The sequence below is a fragment of the Trichomonas vaginalis genome, chromosome IV (genome assembly GCF_026262505.1).
Source record: "Trichomonas vaginalis G3 chromosome IV, whole genome shotgun sequence".
NCBI classification, from domain to species: Eukaryota; Parabasalia; order Trichomonadida; family Trichomonadidae; genus Trichomonas; species Trichomonas vaginalis.
Window position 1 is genome coordinate 32270175 of NC_067206.1, and position 21371 is coordinate 32291545.

The 21371-nt window shown below is 33.7% G+C and overlaps 8 protein-coding genes and 2 pseudogenes across 10 annotated transcripts, besides 5 other annotated features; 6 read left to right on the plus strand and 4 right to left on the minus strand.

Annotated features, from left to right (window-relative positions):
- Nucleotides 1-19945: part of a mobile genetic element that runs on past the window's edge.
- On the minus strand, nt 445-1209 carry TVAGG3_0207220 (uncharacterized protein; the record flags this gene model as incomplete). The annotated part of the gene is made up of 1 exon (XM_051226512.1): nt 445-1209. One exon carries the CDS (start codon nt 1207-1209, stop codon nt 445-447), a length of 765 nt encoding a protein of 254 aa, XP_051111498.1.
- TVAGG3_0207230 (keratin-associated protein family) lies at nt 2508-3494 on the plus strand (the record flags this gene model as incomplete). The annotated part of the gene is made up of 1 exon (XM_051226513.1): nt 2508-3494. A coding segment is annotated over one exon (987 nt), but the record flags the coding sequence as incomplete, so codon positions are not given.
- On the plus strand, nt 5697-6549 carry TVAGG3_0207240 (integrase core domain containing protein family; the record flags this gene model as incomplete). Its single annotated transcript, XM_051226514.1, has 1 exon — nt 5697-6549. A coding segment is annotated over one exon (853 nt), but the record flags the coding sequence as incomplete, so codon positions are not given.
- TVAGG3_0207250 lies at nt 8522-9348 on the plus strand (annotated as a pseudogene). The gene has a single exon. A coding segment is annotated over exon 1 (827 nt).
- TVAGG3_0207260 (uncharacterized protein) lies at nt 9637-10110 on the minus strand (the record flags this gene model as incomplete). Its single annotated transcript, XM_051226515.1, has 1 exon — nt 9637-10110. One exon carries the CDS (start codon nt 10108-10110, stop codon nt 9637-9639), a length of 474 nt encoding a protein of 157 aa, XP_051111501.1.
- TVAGG3_0207270 (organellar and viral DNA polymerase type B) lies at nt 10200-10653 on the plus strand (the record flags this gene model as incomplete). Its single annotated transcript, XM_051226516.1, has 1 exon — nt 10200-10653. A coding segment is annotated over one exon (454 nt), but the record flags the coding sequence as incomplete, so codon positions are not given.
- Nucleotides 10761-11967, plus strand: TVAGG3_0207280 (organellar and viral DNA polymerase type B; the record flags this gene model as incomplete). The annotated part of the gene is made up of 1 exon (XM_051226517.1): nt 10761-11967. A coding segment is annotated over one exon (1207 nt), but the record flags the coding sequence as incomplete, so codon positions are not given.
- On the plus strand, nt 13483-13977 carry TVAGG3_0207290 (organellar and viral DNA polymerase type B; the record flags this gene model as incomplete). The annotated part of the gene is made up of 1 exon (XM_051226518.1): nt 13483-13977. The coding sequence occupies one exon, from the start codon at nt 13483-13485 to the stop codon at nt 13975-13977; it is 495 nt and encodes a 164-aa protein (XP_051111504.1).
- Nucleotides 14232-14259: a terminal%2Cinverted (terminal inverted repeat of Mariner transposon ID:TVAGG3_0207300).
- Nucleotides 14232-15535: a mobile genetic element.
- TVAGG3_0207310 (Mariner transposase) lies at nt 14312-15439 on the minus strand (the record flags this gene model as incomplete). The annotated part of the gene is made up of 1 exon (XM_051226519.1): nt 14312-15439. The coding sequence occupies one exon, from the start codon at nt 15437-15439 to the stop codon at nt 14312-14314; it is 1128 nt and encodes a 375-aa protein (XP_051111505.1).
- Nucleotides 15508-15535: a terminal%2Cinverted (terminal inverted repeat of Mariner transposon ID:TVAGG3_0207300).
- On the minus strand, nt 16270-16529 carry TVAGG3_0207330 (annotated as a pseudogene). The gene has a single exon. A coding segment is annotated over exon 1 (260 nt).
- Nucleotides 19371-19945: a terminal%2Cinverted (terminal inverted repeat of Maverick-1C transposon ID:TVAGG3_0207210).
- Nucleotides 19946-21371: the final 1426 nt, after the last annotated feature.

Below are 21371 nucleotides of genomic sequence, written 5' to 3' on the forward strand. Positions count from 1 at the left end.
CAAATAATTCTAACAAAGGAGGACCTTGAAAATGTTATCTCACGAATAACAGGGAAACAATGTGTCATTGACTATCTCGACCCTGAAATCGAATGCTGTGGTCAAACTCCACTATTCATGAAAATAGGTAACATCCGCATCATTGAAACACCAGGAACTACAGGAGTTGAGTTTAAGTAAAATTCGAACGAGTATACAAAACTTTCAACAGAATATAAACTTTGCTTGAAATATGTTTTAGTAAATTAAAGCAATTTGTAATATCTATCCAAACTTCTTCAACAGTATCGAACTCATCTTCATAATGCAAACCTAATCTTATTGACTTGGTGCAGTTTTCACTAACACAATATTTTTCTGTTCTCTTGACTGACATAACTAATTCATTTGTTTCATCAAACAGCAACAACCAAAGTTCATGACCTAATACATAACATTCATACTTTATATTTTTAGCTCTGAGTTCTCTTGTAAGCTGTTGCATTTAATATTTTCTAAAAAGTCAACTTCAACAGTCATTCGCACTGGTGCCTTCAGTTCTACAGGCTCTCCTTGAAAGTCAACAAGTCTGAATTGCATGTCTTTCAAATTATGAGGACTAATGCGAACCCATTTACCTAAATGAGTTGCTATGACAGGAACGTTTGGAATGAACATTGAATTGACTGCATAACAGAAGGATTTATATTCTACTGAACCTTTACTATTAACTCCTGAAATACCTGTGACATTAGCTATTTTAGACTCAATGTACAAACAATTACCACAACATACGTATGGAACAGATTTCATCTCAATCGTTTTGTCAACACTTTTCAAAGGTAGTTGCATATGGTATGCTCCCAGAAGCAATTGAACTCTATGACTCATTCGTGTTATCTTAAACTCTTTCGCATAACTGAACTTCAATGTTCCCTCAGAAGAGAGTTCGACATCTATGTTGTCAATAGTTTCTTCATTTATGAGAGTATCTATGACTCCAGCAATTTTATCTATTCTATACTCTGCTCTGTTAGGAAATGTTATAAAACTTCTTTTGTCATCTATTTCAAACTCCATGAAATCTGTTTCGTCAGTTATAACGAATGAAGCAATAGTATTAAAGTCAACAACTCTGAAAGCAAGCGCTTCATTCTGAAGACCTAAGTTTGTTTGTAGCTTTACTGTCCCGTATTCGTTTGGGTCTGTACTTTGCAAATAGAACAACATTTTATTCTCATTAAAATATGACTATTGCTGCATATGCGTATGAAACAAATGAAGCAAGAAGAGCACATGAACTAGTAAACGAAAACTCAACTTTAACCATTGAAGGCAATGATTTAGTCATTGACGATGGAAAAACTAAAAACGTCATTGATTTCGATACTTTTAACACTTATGACCCATTCATTACAACAAGCAAGGTTCCCATCATAAATGATGGAACGGTGCAATATATAAATTCTACAGTAGATGCCTTATTAGTGAAAGTACTGAATGTTCTCATTGAATTGTTAAAGAGCTTTCGATTTGACGACAACATTAAATGCCTAAAGAATTTAGTCATGAATGAGAAACAAATTCTCGGCGTTGCTGGTAGCAGTAATGATGTACACCTTATGACATTAGAATATTATAACGAACATAAAGATGAACTGAAAGGAGAGAAGGGTGACACCGGACCACAAGGAACAAGGAATACAAGGAATACAAGGACCTCAAGGCGAAAACGGTTTGGATGGAAAGGATGGAAAAAAACTGCTAAATCATGGATATGGGACCTTATAAATACTGGTTTAACAGCTGCTTCATATGGAGTTCTTCAATACCAAATCGGAAAGATATGGGCAGTACTTGGTGAAGAAGCTTTAGATGACGTTAAAATGCTTTGAACTTCATTTCAAATGGTTCGGATACTATTAAAAACTTTATCTGGTTGGATGCAAGAAACAAGGAGTCAAATAGATACTGTAAGACGTATAGGCAAACAATGCACGTACGGGATTGGATACTTTACGAGAAGCACAAAATACACTAAAGGAAGCAAATGATATTCTTGGCTCAGTATCAGACATGCATGAAGATTGGCTTAAAGGTATTGACAAATCTTTAAAAAATCACAGTCAGTCTATTGCTGACTACAAGAAAAGTATAGATTTTTTACATAGTGCTATGGACGTACATGATGGAAGCATAAGGAACTTACTTAATGCTAACAATAACTTACCAGGAACTATTAAACATTTATAAAGTCCTTTGTAAAACCCGGTGCTCTAACATTTAGGTCTTTGAGAGCAAGAGCATTGAAGTCAAGAGATGCAGAAACTCCAACAGAAACTCCAGAAGAACCACCAAAACCAACAGCTAATGAAATATTGTTCGAATATTTTCCAAGGTACTCTGTTCTCATTGCATACATTCAAGAAATACTTAAGAAAGCAGACTTGACTTTAGGAGATGATGAAAGTTCTGTATATCTTTCGTTCCAGTTTCAAATAGCAGAACTTTTGAGACAGATATGCTTAATGTATGACAACATCTCTGATTTCACAAGATATGATGACGACCATGACCCCGAACACGGTGAAGAAGAAGTTTTACAAACATCCATTAAGACAGGAAAGGTTTTAACTCAAAGTCTCATTATTGACACCAAAGATGGCGAAGTGGACGTTCTTCAAGAGCTGAAGAAAAATACTTCTGAAGGAGGTGGTGGTAGGCATGAACTTGAAATAAATGAGATAGAAGAGAAATTAGCCGAAAAAGCAGATAAAGAACATAAACACAATATCTCCGATATAAATGAACTTCAAGCTACATTAAATAGTAAAGCAGATAAAAACCATGTTCATTATATAACTTCAGATGAACAGATTATAACGGACTACCATGGATATTTAACACAGGATGAAAAAGTGAAGACGGAAGATGTTAATGAAAGAAGATATAAATACATTCGTGCTAAAGGTTATGACATAAGCTGTACTGTACATTATGACACAGGTAAAGCGCTAGAAGCATTTAGTTATAACGATGAAATTTATGCCTCTACTTTCAATGTTAACGGTGTATTAGTTGAACCAAGATTTACATTGAGAGTTAAGGCAAAAATAACTTTTGAAGATGCTATTAAAAGTAGAGCCGACAAAGATGAACTTGACGCAACGAACAAAGTTTTGAAATCTCATAAACACAATATCTCCGATATAAATGAACTTCAAGCTACATTAAATAGTAAAGCTGACAAGAACCATACACATGAATCCTTCACTACTGTTAGAGCAGACGACATAATATTGAACTATACCCTTGGTTCAAGTGCACCATTAGAGAATCCAAGTACAAGCGTAAAAGATACACTAAACTCCTTAAATAGTAAATGTATGAACATTGAAGGTCATGTCAGAAACTTTGAAACATATAAACTACCAGCAATGTTAGATAAAAAAGCAGATAAAGAACATACACATAACTCCTTCTCAACTGTTGCTATAGAAAGTATTAAAGGAACGGTTGACGGAACTGGTGGGGAGGGCTGGGCTCCGCCGCACGCGGCTGCTTTATATTATAAGCCTCCAAACTTTCCACAAGGTTTAACTTCAAATGAAAACATAACAACGAAGAAAGAAATTAGCTGTAAAAATGTTTATGTCATGGATGATGAAAATAATGTTAAATTCACTGCTCAAGATTTATATGATAATAAAGCTGACAAGAACCATACACATAAATCCTTCACTACTGTTAGAGCAGACGACATAATATTGAACTATGATTTGGGTTCAAGTGCACCTTTAGAGAATCCGAGTACAAGCGTAAAAGATACTCTTAACAGTTTAGATAAGAGTTGCAGGAACATTGAAAGTCATGCCAGAAACTTTGAAGCATATGAACTACCAGCAATGTTAGACAGTAAAGCCGACAAAACAGAGCTTCAAACATTAAAGACTCAGATTCTTGAAACATTATATCCTATAGGCTCTATTTATACGTCAATGAACTCAACAAATCCAGCAACAGTTTTAGGTTTTGGTACATGGGAGTGTGGTAGAATTTACGAAAAAGTGACACTTAACCTTAAATTTCCAAACACTATTTTTTGATTGTATTTTGTTATTTATATATTTATATATATATGTATATTTATATATATGTATATTTATATATATGTATATTTATATATATGTATATATTTATATATGTATATATTTATATATGTATATATTTATATATGTATATATTTATATATGTATATATTTTATATGTATATATTTATATATGTATATATTTATATATGTATATATTTATATATGTATATATTTATATATGTATATATTTATATATGTATAATTTATATATGTATATATTTATATATGTATATATTTATATATGTATATATTTATATATGTATATATTTATATATGTATATATTTATATATGTATATATTTATATATGAATAAATAATACATCGAACTAGTTTAGAGTTGATAGTAAGAAGCGAAGAACAGTACCAGTAAGATACAGCAGTAGTAGCTGCTTCATGCTGCATTGAGTATTGTTGAATAATTTGAAGTAGTGGTTTTTGAAATCAGCACCCCTATGAGAGCGCTGGCGACCGAAACACCACTAGTAAGATTGTGTATTAGAAACTGCTTCATGCTGTGTTGAGTAAGCTTCGATGTCTTTGTAGGATAGCTTTCTGAGAGCGAAACAAGATAGTGTTGAAAAAAAATTTGAAAATCTGAGAGACTGTGCAAGAGCCAACGACCAAAACACTACCAGTAAGATACAGCAGTAGTAGCTGCTTCATGCTGCATTGAGTATTGTTGAATAATTTGAAGTAGTGGTTTTTGAAATCAGCACCCCTATGAGAGCGCTGGCGACCGAAACACCACTAGTAAGATTGTGTATTAGAAACTGCTTCATGCTGTGTTGAGTAAGCTTCGATGTCTTTATCAGACCACCTTTAAATTAACCACTCACATTCTCACTGTGGTCCATCTAAAATTTGTAAACTTTATGACATAAAATTATATTATATGCAGGATCCCACCTATTACTTAATCTTTTTGGAATAAATGTTTTATAATATTTATCGATTGATTGTAATTTTTTGTATAAAAAAAGTTTTTTATTTATATTAAAAATATATTCGGTTAATGATATTATCTTATAATTTGTAAATAAATCTAGTAATAAAATAACTTTAATAGTTGGTGTCACTTTTTCGAAAATTCTGGTTTTTTCGAAACATTATATCCTATAGGCTCTATTTATACGTCAATGAACTCAACAAATCCAGCAACAGTTTTAGGTTTTGGTACATGGCAGCAGATTGTAGACAAATTCTTATACTGTGCTAACTCTTCAAAGCAAACAGGAGGTTCGAAGAAAATTACTGAAGCAAACCTTCCACCGCACACTCATACAGGAACTACAAACTTTTCTGGCGACCATAGCCACTCATTAAGAGACCATCCATTATACAACTCAGAGTATGAAGCTGGCAATGATGTTTTATCTCCATCTTATAACAATTCAGCAAAAAAGACTTTTCGACCAACTGAACCAGGAGGAAATCATGTCCATACTTTCACAACAAATCCAACAGGCTCGGGTGCAGATTACATGCCACCATTTGTGACTGTATTTGCATGGTACCGCGTTCAATGAACGCGCTTGAGCCTAGAATAAAATCTTTAACTTTACATAAATGAGCTTGAAAGAAGTATTCGAACAACATCCATGGAGGTCATTTAAGAAGTTCAATGAAGCTGCAAAGAGTTGGGGATTTACTAACAGAGCTGAAGTGAAAAGGTTCTTTGACAAAAATGTTGTACATCAAACAAAAATAAACCCTTACGACTACTTTTTACCAATTTACTCCAACACTCCAGACGCATACCAATTTGACACTCTCATTCAAAGCAGAAAAGGAGGACATAAACCATTCCTCATCTTCATTAATGTTAACACTCGCAAAGCATATGCATATCCAATGATGAATAAAGGAACTCGTGAAGTGTTAAGAGTTTTACAAAAGTTTGTAGCAGAACATAGCCCAAGTACTTTAACATCAGACCAAGACAGTGCATATCTCAGCAATGAAATCACAGATTTTCTCATTAAGCATAACATAACTCACTACACTACTGAAGACCATAACCATAACATACTCGGCATCATAAACCGCTTCATAAGAACGCTCAGAGATTTAAATCAAGAGCGAGACTTTACCGAAGAAACAATGAAACATTTTCTCGAAGTATATAATTCCTCAACACATTCTACAACAGGACATACACCAAATTCAATGACACAACAACAAGAAGAAAAGTATATACAAAAGAAACGAAGCCAAACACAAAATATCAGAAATTCAACACAATTTACCCTCATTCCTGGTACAAAAGTTCGTGTAGTTCTTGACGACAAACCGTTGACAAAGAAACGTTTAAGGTTAAGTCGAAATTATTATATCGTAGACTCTACGCAAGGTAATGGATATCTTATAAAAGCTGCCGACGACTCTATTGCGTTTTATCCTCGACATAAATTAGTCGAAAGTAGTAATGGCAAACTTGCTGAAACCATTGACGAAGCAAAGCGAGGAGTGGTTATTGAAATACTTGACTACAACATAAACGATGACACTTATAAAGTAAGATATGAAGGAGGTGTTGAAGATGTTATACCATCTAAGAACTTGAGAGAGTCAAAGCCAACACATCTGGGACCATTAGAGCGGGAGTACTGGAAAGACAAAAATATGCCAGAAAGAATAAGAAAATTCTTCTAAACTTTTTCATTAGATGTAAATCAGACATGAATGAGAACAGTCATGTATTATTAATGGTACCATTTATTTTAACATAAAGACGCAAAGCGGCGAGGACGAAGTCCATGACCAAAAATAATGTTTAGGGTAGATGGTTAGATCTAACCTCATTTCTACCCTCATTTTTTGTATTTGACGGGATTAATTCTTGATTTCAGGGATTTTTTGACGAAGTGCAAATCTTCACTTCGTCAAAAATAACAGTTATCTAACCTCATTTCTACCCTCATTTTTTGTATTTGACGGGATTAATTCTTGATTTCAGGGATTTTTTGACGAAGTGCAAATCTTCACTTCGTCAAAAATAACAGTTATCTAATGAAAAATGAAAGTTATTTCTTATTTATCTCATGAAAGTTGTTGGAAAATAAGTCCTGGGAAGAGTATTATAAGGCGTTTTGTGAAGAATATAGCAACCGTCGGAATACAGACGGTTGCTTTTTATACAAAATTCATGCAGGAATTCCTGATGAAATCAAACAGGTTAGAGGAACGTATGTAGACCCAAGACTTATAAACTATATAGCAATGTGGGCTTCTCCAAAATATTGCATAGCAGTTGGAAAATTATGGACTCCATAGACAAGAAAGTTCATGAGAAATTAGATGAAGAAGAACTTGAAGATACAGTAGAGAATGCTAAACCTTTGTTCGAACAAGAAGTTAGAAAAATGCATGAAAAACAATTAGAACATGAACGTGAGATATGTTATGATTATAGAGATTCTCCATACGAACTAGACCAATGGGAACAAGAAGATTTAAAGAGAGAATTTAGAGAATATGAACTCGCTAAGATAGCATTAGAAACTGCAGAAAAGAAGTTAAAAGTTTGGGGTCGTTTTGTACAAAAATATTGTGAGTAAATGAACCATTTATTTTTGCTGAATTCAGCACAAAATTCTGAGTAAAATGACATATGGCACGTGTCAAACCGTTGAGTTTTCACACATTTTAAAAATTGCTGCGGAAAGTTCGTCAAAAAAGTGAAGGTTCCCGACGGTTTCAAACCGCCATACTTTACATGAAGATAGTTTACAATGTCAACTAAATATCATGTACGATAGAAACGGTTATGTAAAGTTTACATTTTGTAAAGTTTTGTCCTGATTCAAGACAAGTCTTGTATTTTTTCAGAACAAGTCTTGTATTTTTTCAAGACAAATCTTGTCCTGATTCAGAACAAGACTTGCACTTTTTAGTCAGTTTTTCTTGTAAAGTTCTCAAATTTGAGAACAATTGTCCTGATTCAAGACAAGTCTTGTATTTTTTCAGAACAAGTCTTGTATTTTTTCAAGACAAATCTTGTCCTGATTCAAGACAAGTCTTGCACTTTTTCAGGAAATCCTATCGTCCAACTTTACAAATGTCACTTTTTCAACATGATTGCATTTTGGTCGGGAAACAACTTTCTCTCATTTTGTCACTTTTTCTATCGTCGTGTTTTGTCACTTTTCCCTCAGGGTGTGTGTCAGAAAATATCCAAAATCTTTATAGCCTCGTATCTCCTTCAATTCTTGACGGTTTGACATGTATGACACACCATTCAATTCAGAATTATGTGCTGAATCTTATGACCTTCATTTGTTCGTGACTTCTTTTCACATATGTAACCATGAATTTTTAACATTTCTTTAACACAGAAAAATAAAGTTAGTTTTATTTTTATTTATTTTTTTATTTTGTATGTAAAGACAGTAATGTCAACATCAGAGAACACAACAATTGCTATCGTTCATGAAGCCATTAATGAAGAATACGAGTACATACAGTATAACAAACAGTTACGTCTCATTCGTTCAGTCAAAGATGACATGTACCAAATGCAAAGTATAATGAATGCTCTTCGTTCTACAAAGCAAGCATATCATTGGTTTGAAAACCAACAGACAAAAGAACTTTTAGAAGAATTTCCTCATATGATTGCTTCCCTCGGAAAACCGAGAGAAGAGATTCCGTACGAAAATCGCAAGAATTTGGCTCCTGGTTTGAAAGGTTATTATGTTCATAGACTTTTAGTAAACGCTGTAGCAATGTGGGCTTCACCTCGTTATGCTTGTTATATTTTCATGATGTTAGATGAACTATATAAAGCAGAACGTGGAGAGATGGAAAAGAAACTTCATGCAAAAGATGAAGTCATTGAATCCAAAGACAAAAGCATACAGAAAAGAATACCGCGTTCAGTACCAAAAGGAAAGGAAAAGAACTATAAGTATATGATATATACTGAAGAGTTGGAGAAAGAAGAAGACAGAGATATGGTTATGTTGCATTTAGTCAGAAGAAACAACAAAAGCTTTTATGACCTTGCTAAGATTTACAATCTGACAGAAACTGGTTCTATCGTGAAAACTTACCGATTTCAATGACACCGAATGAGCAAATAAAGGAAATTGTCAAAAGTACTCTTCCTCAAACACACTATGACATCAAAGGTTGCACAATACTTACATTCAAAGAAGACTTACCATTACTGAAGGAAAAAATAACAGAATATTTCGACAACTTCAAAGAGGAAGAATAAAAAAATCTAAGCTAATTTTATTTTTTTATAAAATTTTATCTCATATGAAAGAACATGAATTTAGAATATTCGGAACTCATGACAGAAGAAGAGAACGAACAACATGTAAAAGATTATGCAAAATTTCTGAAGGTATATAAAGCATTTAAACAATATCTAAATGCTTCTAAAGATTATGCAAAATTTCTGAAGGTATATAAAGCTTATGAAAAAGCGTATGAAAAGTTTATACATTGGGGAATTGTTGTAAAATATCGATATGAAGACTAACCAAAAATATATTTTTGCTTAAATAGCTTCAGGGTCAATTTCTTCAACCATTTCACTTCCTTCGTCAATGTCAATTGAAGCTTCTTCAACCTTTGGTAAGAATTTCTGTATAACATCTTTGTTCGTTATTGTCTTCAGAGATGAAGGATAATATTTCACATTTGTTTCACCTTTCTTATATTCTTTCTGCTGCGATAAATCTAAAACAATACTGAAGAAGTCAATATTAGAGTTCTTTATAACAGTATAATGAGTATCTTTGACATTCACGAAGAAACTCTTTTGTTTCAAAACTACTGCTAACTCTTGTGAAGTATAACGTTTGCGGTCAATGACAATAGCTAATGGTCTGACATACTGACCAAACTTAGATTCTTTCACAAACTTCTTGTTAAAGATAACATTAACGTTTGAAGCACCATTGAACTCATTCTTGATGGCAGTAGCGAGAGCATTGTATGAAAAGAACTTGCAATCTTGCATGTGTTTCATTAAAATAAAAATATTAAATTATTTTGAAAAATAACTTAAAAAATGTAATCTAATTTTTTAAAAAAAATATTTTTTATTTCCTACTAAAGATGTATCGGAAGTTGTCTAAGTTAGAACACTCGGAAATAAAACAACTTCTTACAGAAGCTAACATAGAAGTAGCAACACATTACGCGACAAACAAAAAAGCACTCGCTGACATCCTCAATGACTACAATGGTGAAATAACTTATGATAGAATTCATGAGTTCATAAAGCCGCAACGCGGCGAGGACGAAGTCCATGCAAGAACTTTTCCTTTAAATGACGTTGCTATTGACTTATATCATAGACGTTCAGTACCTCATGAAGTAAGAAGAGAAATGTTTGACATAACAAATGCAAACGTTGGTGAAACAAGAAGAAGAGACGACACACTGAAACAACAGAGAAGAGAGATGTTTAAAAGTGCTATAGAACAAGTTCGCAAAGCTAACGATGTCATTCGTTCCATTGACGACAAACCAAAAGAAGGTGAGAGATGGTTAAAGAAAGATGAAGAGAATAGGAAGAGAAATGTGAAGTCAGGCAATAGACTCATTGACTTTAACATCGAAGCTTTAGATGAACCAAACAGAGACTACTTACACAAACATTTCGGTAAGGTTTTCATGAGACTCTTAGAGAAAATTAAAATAAACTCACAACAGAGATGGATGGTATGTTATAAACTTGGTGGAAAGTATGAATGTTCTACGTTAAACCTCAATAATATTGGAACATTACTACATCAGCTCTTGAAGGAGAACTTTATATCAGAGATAGAAGCAAATGCTGCAGGTATTGTTGAAATGCACTATGACTTCTTCTTGACAAACATAAAGAATCTTACTGAAATAAAGATGTATGATTTAACAGAATATGAAGGCTTAACGATGTCAGATGTAAAGAAAGGCAAACCAAAAAAGAGACCATATAGAGATGAAAGCACACTGACAAATGACCAGAAAGCCATTTTGGAAGCTCTTAAGCAAACAGGAAACCCAGCACTTATAGAAAGCTTTTGGAAAGATAATGGTGAAAAGAAGTTTTATAAGAAGAGAAGCGGTCAGTTCTGGAAGTATCTTTGCACATTACCTATAAATCTTGAACGCTACCAAATCTTCAATGAACTGAACAAAAGAACTGCAACACTTATGACAGAAGACAATTGTTTCGTTTATGCTTGCATTCAGGCTGGAGTAAATGAAGAAACTATTGACCACATGAGAGAAGTCATTCGTGTTAGAGACTTTCCTCAAAGTAAAGTACAAGAAATTTCTGACGCAACAGGTATAGCATTTAATGTTACCATTGGTTACTTCAATGACTCAAGACATAATGAAATAAAGAGATACATACCAAAAGAATGTGAAACTGTTCGAACTATTGACTTACTTCTTGTTGAAGACCACTACATGCTAAATGAAAGACTTCCAATGACAACATATTTCATTCGCAACTATATAGAAATCTTGAAGGAGTGTGGTGGAATGAACATTGAGAAACAGATGAAGATTTATACAAAGAGAGAAGATAAATATGTAGTTCGCATGGATAGAACTACACCGCTATGGGATGTTATGAAAACATTGTGGGAGTGCAAATATTTCGAACCTATTTCTTATGGAGAACTTTTCACATATACGACTGACTTATATAAACAGAACCTTGCACCATTTAAAGATTTGACATATGCTCCAAAGTATTGTGTACAACTGAAGAAGAAAGCCGAGTCAAAAGAAGTAAATAAAAATAAGTGCAAGTTCATTCCTGAGCACGTTTTCTTTGCTGACTTTGAGTGTAGTACGGATGGCTTTCATAAAGCTTTTAACATCTGTTATGACAGTGAAGATGGTTCAGTGAGTGAAAGCATTTGGGGTCAGAACTGTGCAACAGAATTTTTGGAACGACTTCCTGACAAGAGTTTAATATATTTCCATAACCTCAGTTATGATATAAACTTCATCTTAAGACACATGACAGAAGTGAAAGGAACTCCCATCATTAAAGGTTCACGAACAATGCAAATAACTGGTTTATATAAAGGACGGGCAATTATTATAAAAGACTCTTACAGTGTTATAAATAAGAAGCTTAAACTATTTCCTGCTATGTTTAACTTACAAACAGGACCGAAAGAAGTATTTCCATACAACTACTACAGCAGTGTTTTGTTAGCAAATGACAACAGAACTGGTGTCATTTCTGAAGCATGTAAGTTTGTAAAAGATATTGATACGTTCATGAAAAACATAGATTCCATCAAAGGTTGCAGAATAGATGAAAACCACTTCGACTTAGAAAAATATAGCTCATTTTATTGCAAACAAGATGTAAGAATTTTAAGAGAAGGTTTTGTTAAGTTCCGCAATGACATATTGAAAGAGTTTGATTTAAACGTATATGACTACGTTAGTATTTGTTCTATTGCTAACAAATTGTTTGAGAACAGAGTGTACTTCCCGAATGGAAATTTATATGACCTCTCAAATAAACCAAGAGAATTTATTTCAGATGCATTCAAGGTGGAAGATGTATGCTGTCAGATAACATGAAACAAAAGAGCGAAAAGAAACTCATTGCTGACTTCGACGCTGTTTCATTATATCCATCAGCTATAGCAAGACTTTATACTTTAGAAGGAATTCCAAAGGTTATGAAGGATGAGATGTTAAGCACAGAGTATCTCATGAGACATTTATTCGATGACGACCAAAAGGAACCCATTGGTGAAAAGTTTATGTCTGGCTTCTTTGTTCTCATTAAGATAACAGAGATTGGAATACATAGACACTTTCCTTTAATAGTTTGTGACCCTGAACTAAATCCAGAACTTAACGTTCCCAGAAGTTCAAACACTTGCTGTTCATGTATGTTGACCATATAACATTACAAGACCTCATAAAATATCAAGGTGTCAAATGTGAAGTGTTGCAAGGATACTATTACGATGGAAACAGAGATATTAGAATAAGAGATGAAGTAAAGAAGTTGTTTGAGTTAAGGTTAAAGTATAAGAAAGAAGGAAATCCTTTGCAAGAAAATATAAAGCTCATTCTGAACAGTATTTATGGCAAAACTATTCTATCTCCTATTGAGTCAAAAATAACCATAGTAGATGACAAAGATGCTATAAGATATGCCATCAGAAACTACAACCATATAGTGAAGTTCGAAGGTTTGGATGGTTCAGATAAAACTATTTTCAAGCTAACGAAAAGCATTTGCAGACACTTTAACTTCTGTCCACTTGGTGTTAATATTCTATCTATGTCGAAGAGAATAATGTGTGAAGTATTCTGTACTGCTGAAGACTTAGGAATGGACATCTTTTATAGCGATACCGACAGTATGCATCTCTACAATGAAGATATCCCTCGTTTAGCTGAAGAGTTTGAGAAACGTTATGGAAGAGTTCTCATTGGTAAAAACCTTGGTCAATTTCATAGCGACTTTGCAGAAATAACACCTGGAAAACAAAGTTTAGCATACAAGTCAATATTTTGTGGAAAGAAGACCTACATAGACTTACTCACAAACGATTTAAATGAAGTTGCATTCCATGCACGTTGCAAAGGTGTCAAACAAGACGTCCTTGCTTTAACAGCTAATGAAATGTTTCCTGAAGCTATACAATGCTATTACAATGAAGATAAAGGTTTAATGGTTCCGCAAGGAAAATTTGACAAAGACTCTGAGTTCAGTGTTATGAAACTTTACAAAGCACTTCATGATGGTCAAGAGATTGGATTTGACTTATGTAAGTCTTCTAGTCCTTGCTTTGCTGAAAAGTTTAACTTTTCTATTCAGACTAAGACTTCATTCATAAGAAAGCTTAAGTTCTGAGGTCATGAATGAGAAAAATAATAAGGTCATTTATTTTTGTCAGCAATGAGGTCATTCGTGATAAAAATAAGCCGCTAGCGGCAAGGCGAAGCCCATGTGGTCATTTACAATACTGCGATGGTAGAGTTTAAGAGTTGTGCTTCAATGTAGAGACAGTCCTTATGGTCTGGAGGTAAGAACACTGGGCAGTTATGGTCATGAGTGGAGAACATGTCTATCCAAAACTCACGATTGAAGCCAGTTAATTTATAGTATAGGGTGTCCAAAGGTGTGTTTAGCACAAACCTGAATACTGCGAATAGAAATAAACAAGTTACATATATATAAAGTTTATTTAAATATAATCACCATTGGATTCAATCACGCGTTCGCAGCGATCGATCCAGGCTTGAAAGACACGCTTTAAATCATCATGAGAAAATTGCTCAAATTGCTCTCTTACAAAATTTTCAAGATCATCTGGACTCGCGAATTCGCGTCCTTCAGCTCTCTTTTTTAGCGTGCCGAATAAATAAAAGTCAGAGGGTGCAATATCAGGTGAATAAATTGGGTTTGGAACAACTTTGACATTGTTTTCCACCAAGTAATTCATTACCTTATGACTTTTGTGAACTCTTGAATTATCAAAATGAATTGCAAACTTTTGTTTTTGTTGTTTGGATTTCTCAAACTCATCAGAATTGATAATTTGAGTAAGAACATTGTCAATTAGATACTGAGCATTCATCGTATTAGGTTTTTGAAGAATATCAATTGCGATGATGCCATTCACGCCCCAAAAAACCGACAACATCATCATTGGTGTGTCAATTTTTTTCTTCGGGAATGTTTGCGGATTTTCATCCTTCGGGATCCACATGATTTTGGCTTCTGTTGCATATTGAAACCAAGACTCGTCCCCTGTTACTAAAAAGCGAAACTTCTTGGATTGATACGCACCCAATATAGAGAGGAGCTCTTTCGAAGATTGGACTCTAGATTTTTTTTGAACTGAATTAAGATTGTGCGGAACCCAACGTGTATACGCTAGTTTGTAGTTCAAATAATTGTGCAGATAATAACTGACTGTTGTACATGGTATCTTTGTCATCTCCTCTATCCTTCTGAGTGATGCTCTTGGGTCTTCATCTAGCGCTTGAAGAATTGCTTTGATTTTTCTTTGATCCGGCGATTTTTTGTCAATTTTTATGATGGGCGCCTTTTTGTTCATGAAGTGATACATCCTAACATGATACGTTACAGTGGAATAGCTAGGAGCATCCATACCGAAGCATTTTACCAATGTCTCGTAGATTTTTTTACAGTCTTTGCATTTTTTTGCAAGAGCGAGGATGTTTTCTTTATGATTCATTAAAAAAATGAAAAAAATCCCGCCAAAATTTCCCGCGAAACCGCCTCTTGTCTCAAAATTCATTTTATATCCCGGCATAGCGCCAAAATACAACTTACTCATCATATACATATATTCATATTTTTTATTATATATTTATAATCAGCATATATCTCCTTTAATAGTCTCATATAGAGCGCTGTGCTAAACGCACCTTTGGACACCCTATATTTAGGGTTAGGAAGTGGTGAAGTTCTTGTATGACCAATGAACTCATTTTCAACTCCCTTACTTAAGTTTGAATATAATATAGCTTGCTTTCTATCCCAAATGCCAGGTGTTACAATCTTTGAAAATTCATTTTTCCTCGGAAGCATTGCATCATAATTGAAAACATTCTTGAAGTCTTCATTGGGTTCAGAGATTTGAAACCTTATACGTAATGGATTTTCTTTCTCTTTAGCTACTTCATTGAATGGTGAATATATAACAAACTGACAGTCATGTGTTCCATCTTCATTTTCATTAAATTCATAATGAAAGTCTATAAGTTGTGGCTGACTACCTTCTTCTTTCAGTTGTGCAAGAAACACACGTAAAGGCTGTAAAGTTTGTACTTCAATGTTAAACTTTTTCTCGAACATTTCATTAAATGAAATCATACATTGCAACAATGTTGTATCGTCTTTAAAGTATTTGTATATGTGAATGTTTTGGGCGCTTAAAGACTGTTCGTCATTTTCTATCTCGACTTGAAGTATAAAGTCAACTTTCCTAAAATGCACGTGTTATATACATATTTGTTATGCCAATATATTTTTCTTCATTTATGTTCACAATCCAGTCTGTTGGAAACTTAAACGTTACTCTGTTCCCCTTTATTTGACGTCAGGGTTTTCACTACTGAACGCAACAGATAAAGGTATTTGTCTATACATTTAGTTCCAATAAAAATAAACCATTTACTCTTTCTTCACTTCAGCTTCTTTAGCTTTTGCTTCAGCTTCTTCTCTAGCTTTTTTCGCCAGTAGTCTTGGGTTCTTTTGTCTTCCAGCAGCTAATGCAGCAAGTTTTTTTCACTAAGTTTTCTCTTTGGTCTCTCTGGCTTTTGTTCTTGTTTTTGTTCCTTCAGTTCGGATAAAATTTGCTCGCGAATTTCTTTCTTCAATGCTTCAACATCTATGACCCCTTGGGTCTTGTCCGTAGGACTTGTCTGAGTCATTTGACTGCAGATAAAAAACTAAATTAAAACTTTAACCGATGTAAAATGAGCTTGTCAAAATCAGAAACGAGAGTCTATTATATTAAATGACGCAAGAGGAATACAACATCCTTTCTATTACGTAAGTCAGAGTAAAGATGGTAAAATATATGTAAGAAAAAGAAAGGTTCCATTAGCGAATGCAGAAAGCGACAACATTAAGGTGCATGACACGAGGGCGAAGCCCATATAAAACCTTCTATTCAAACTGAAAAGTCAATAGAACCAGAAAAAAGAAGCCAGATGTTCTTTCAATAACGAACCAAGAGCTTATTGCAAAGTTCGTGAATTTCATTGAAAAACAAACCGAGTCAAAGAACCCTGACCCGCCAGTGAAAGAAGTTGAGACAAAAGAGAATGTACAGTTCATTGAAAATGTCAAGAAACAACTTCCACCACGAATGCCAAGAAGAAGAGTGAGAATAATGAAGTAAATAGATATTTTTATCCGAAGTAAATACGCAGAACGAACAGCTAAACGAATTTACTCCAGCAGAGCATATTCATCAGATTCGCTCATATTTCGATATCATAGACAATGCAGTTCAAATTGGTGACACTAATAGAAAATATTCTGACGCAAAGATTCCATCACAACCTGGAACTGCTAAAGATAACACATGGGTAACATTCAATCTCTCACCTCCTGGTGAAAATATGTTGGACCTTTACAATACATTCATTACGTATAAAATGGAAGGTCAATTTATTGTAGATAAAGAAATTGGTTCAGGTTCCAATAAAACAAACCCACCAGGATTTTGGATTGGTTTCGATGACGCTTTCTATGCAGTTGCTGGATATCAAATCCTTGCAAATGGTCGTATCGTATATTCTCAAGACAACGCAAGAGAAGAAGCATATATAACTTCAAACTCACAAACTACCGAACAAATAAAGAGAAGTAGATGTTTTCTCAAAGACTCGACATGAAGATGTATGGAGTCATTCGGAACATGCAGAACAGGACAAAATTGTTAGTGGTCCAATTACAGCAGGAAAATCATTTGATTTTAAGCTTCGTTTAAGAATTCCTGTTAGAAGATTCCTTCCATTAGAAGCTATTCGATTTATTCCAGCTTTTGCAGGAAACATTCAGCTTAAAGTAAAGTTCAGTAGCGACGCCTTACAATGCACATCTATATCTGTAAATGATATCATTGCTTTCAATCCAACTCTTAAAGTTGCATTTGCTTCAGATTCAAATCCACCGACAAATAAATTTGTTCCATGGAATGAACCATTCACTATGATAACGAAGTCAGTAGAAGCTAGTGGAACAGTTACTATTACAGCTGTAACCAGCAACTATTTCGAACAAAGATGAATTTTAATGAATTTTCATTCATCCAAAGTCATTCTCTTTAGACCCTAACATTTATACAGAACTTGTAGAACATTATACAAACAAGGCTTTATGTTTTCCTGTTAAAGTTATGGATTGGATTCCTATGGACGGTTCATTCTCAAAGAATACAGATTAGTTCAAGTGCAACATTTACAGCAGCTTATACGCCTATTAATGTTAAAAGTATTTGGGCACTATTTAGAAAGAAAAGACAACTATTATGTTAATTTTGAGAACCCTAAGTTTAAATATCTTCAGCTTTTCATGGGAGCTTATGGAAATATGCCTGCAGAACCCGAAAAATCATATGGACCTGATTTTATGAAATGGTTGCGAACGCCTGCAATACAAACAATGATATGATAGGATTTAATGAAGATGTTATGAGGTCATTGGTGGATGATGGTAGTGTGGAACATAAATGGGATAGCTATGACAACACACATTTCTTATGTGGTTTTCCAACAGAAGTGGACTTTTGCTTCCAGCAAGGTCAAACATCTACTGCTCCAATAACATACAAATTGTCTGTTAAAGGACCTATTGAACTAGCAACTGAAAATGTACCAAAGCCACTTATTGGATTTATGAGGGATTGTTTGCTTTGCCATTCAGGTGCGTGCTAATGGAATCCCAATAATAAGATTAGATGACTATAACTTAGCTACGGACGACGGTGAGGAATAAAGGATGAACGTTTATTTTAAAGCTTATAAATGAGTTCTTCATCAAGCTCTCGTGAACCTTCACCATCTATGAAACAAACTTTACCAAACGATTATGGAGCACCTATTGAATATTTCTTACGAGCTGCACAATGGCAAAGAGCAGTCTCACCAAGGTTAGGTGCTCCACCAGCTCCTGTCAAAAATAGCATTTGGTCAAGTCCTTATATAAGATATGGTCTCCCACTAGGTTTGCTAGCTACAGCAGGAGCAGTTATGATGTTGAAAAGAAATAAAGCAAATGTTGTAAATAATACTGAAGTAGCTGAAGTTAAACAAACTCCAACACCTTCGCCAAAACCAACGCCTTCACAAGCAAAACCTTCAATGACTCCTGAACCTATGGAAGTACAAACTCCTGTTCAAAAGTCAACTCCTAAACCGACTCCAACATTTAAACCAGAACCTACTCCTCAAATAAATCGTAAAACTCCTGCGTTTCCTTACTGAAAAAATAACGTTATTTTTATTTAATATTAAAATTTTTATTTGATTGAAATGACGACTAAAGTCACTGAAGCAATGAAACAAAAGTTTTTGGTAGAATACATTAAATCAGGAACTATTCCAGAAGGTTTTTACATTCATATAATGAAGGATGGTAGAGTTCAGTTTAGAAAGATAAAGCAACCATTAGATAAAGAAGGAATTTTGAGAAAGATTAAACTTCATGAGGACAACATTGCTGAACTTAAGAAGAAGTTAGAAGAGTTGGAGAAAGCAGACGACAGTGAGGAATAAAGCAATGAATTCAACAGGGTGAAAAAACAGGTGAAAAAAGAGGTGAGATCTCACCACTTCACCTAAATTTATTTTTGGGCTATGTTTTCATACGTGTGAGGGTGGTGATATCATTTATTTTTTATTTTATTTTTTATTTTACTGAAAATTTTTATTTGGATGTAAATGACAGAACAAAAGCAACTCATACAAATCGAAAATATAACAAACATACATTTAAACATTTATTCTTCTTCCTGAGCATAACATGTTCTTTCAAATACATCCGAGACCAGTTGACTTTTCATTGACTGTGTATAAAGATAGAAATAGTTATATCATTAAACCATACGATGACGAAGGTAAGTTATGTAAATTGTACGTTAAGAAGTTAGAGAAAGTTTATGGCTTCAAGTATGACTACAATAGGGTTAACACTGATGATGAAGATATTGAGGAAAATTTATGAGAACATTAGTGAAGTCGTTAGTGAGAACGATAGTGAGAACGTTTATTTTTTACATTAGTGAGTTCGTTAGTGAAGTGAAGTGGGTGGCGGCTTTGTAAATATTTAAGGTTATGTTGGGTAAGGTGGAACGCAGTGCCGCCGTACCCAACATAACCATACTAACTATGATGGAGTCATGATTTCCATCCCAGTATATCTGACCGTTAACCCCTAACGCATCTCTAAGAGTTCTCATTACCGCATCAACTATTTTATTATGAAACGTATATGGAGAGGATGAAAAGTAAAAATTAATTTGTGGGAAATAATGAGCCATAGCTGCCTGAAATCCTTTATCACCATCACCCCTGATATTATCTACTCTTTCATGATCTAGTAAGTATTGAATAGCTCTTCTTGTTTCCTGTTCTGTTTTCCCTTTCACCGGAATGCAATATAAATATCTAGTGTTAATGTTAATGGCAAATAAATAAGTAACGTTTCCTTTGAATATTCCAGATGATCGATTTCGTATGAATATGGATATGGAGCAAATGAAGGTCGACTAAATTTTTCCTTTAATGGTTGAATTTTCGGGTCAATTGGTTTATTTAATATCTTGAAATCCTTTTTAAAATCTTTTTGCTTCTTAAATGTTTGAAATGGATATAATAAAGTGAATGATGAAGGATTAACTGAAGGAGGAGAGGTACTACTGTTGGAGGTTTTGGTGTTGTATGGTTTAATTTTTATCTGCTTTGATTTTGGAATTCAATCCTCCCTTCATTAATTCTGGATGTATTTTATTCATTTGTTTTAAATATGCTGTATATAAAGGTTTGATATACTTTCCCGCTTCGAGTTTATGTTGAAGGATGAATTCCAAAAGTTGATCTTCATTTAAAAATCGGGCTGAATATGGTTTAACTAATGAATCATAAATTAAAGCTTGTGCATCATTTATGGTCTGAAGGACCTGGGTGTTTTGTTCCTTTTGTTTTTGTTCCTTTGGCTTTTTGCGGCTCGGGATTATATAATTTATATAATTCATAATATCTTCTTCTGTTAATACTTTATTTTTGAAATCTTTCAACTGTTTAAGCTGTGATTTAGTTTTTCCCTTTATATATTCATTATTTTTAATTTTGTCTTTAATTTCAGAAATTATTTTATTATGATATTTCAAAATTTCATTTTTATAATATGGATAATAATATTCCATATCATCACCCGTTATATTATTATTATATTTTTGGAGATATGCTTTAAATCATAATAATTAAGAAAATTTTGATTAAATACTAAATCATCAATTAAAATTTTAAATCTGTGTTATTCATTTATATAAAAATAAAATCAATGTTTTAAGGGTGCCCACCTCTTTGAATCATAGTATCAAAACCATCATTAACGGTTCCTTTTGTCTCTTCTGTGGTATTTTATTAAAATAAATGGCATACAACATCCATTTTCACAACATACAGCCTTAGTGTGTGCTCCTGTTAATGCAGTCTTACCAATTGTTAAGCGAGTCATTGACCCATTTTTAAGTTGTAATTAAT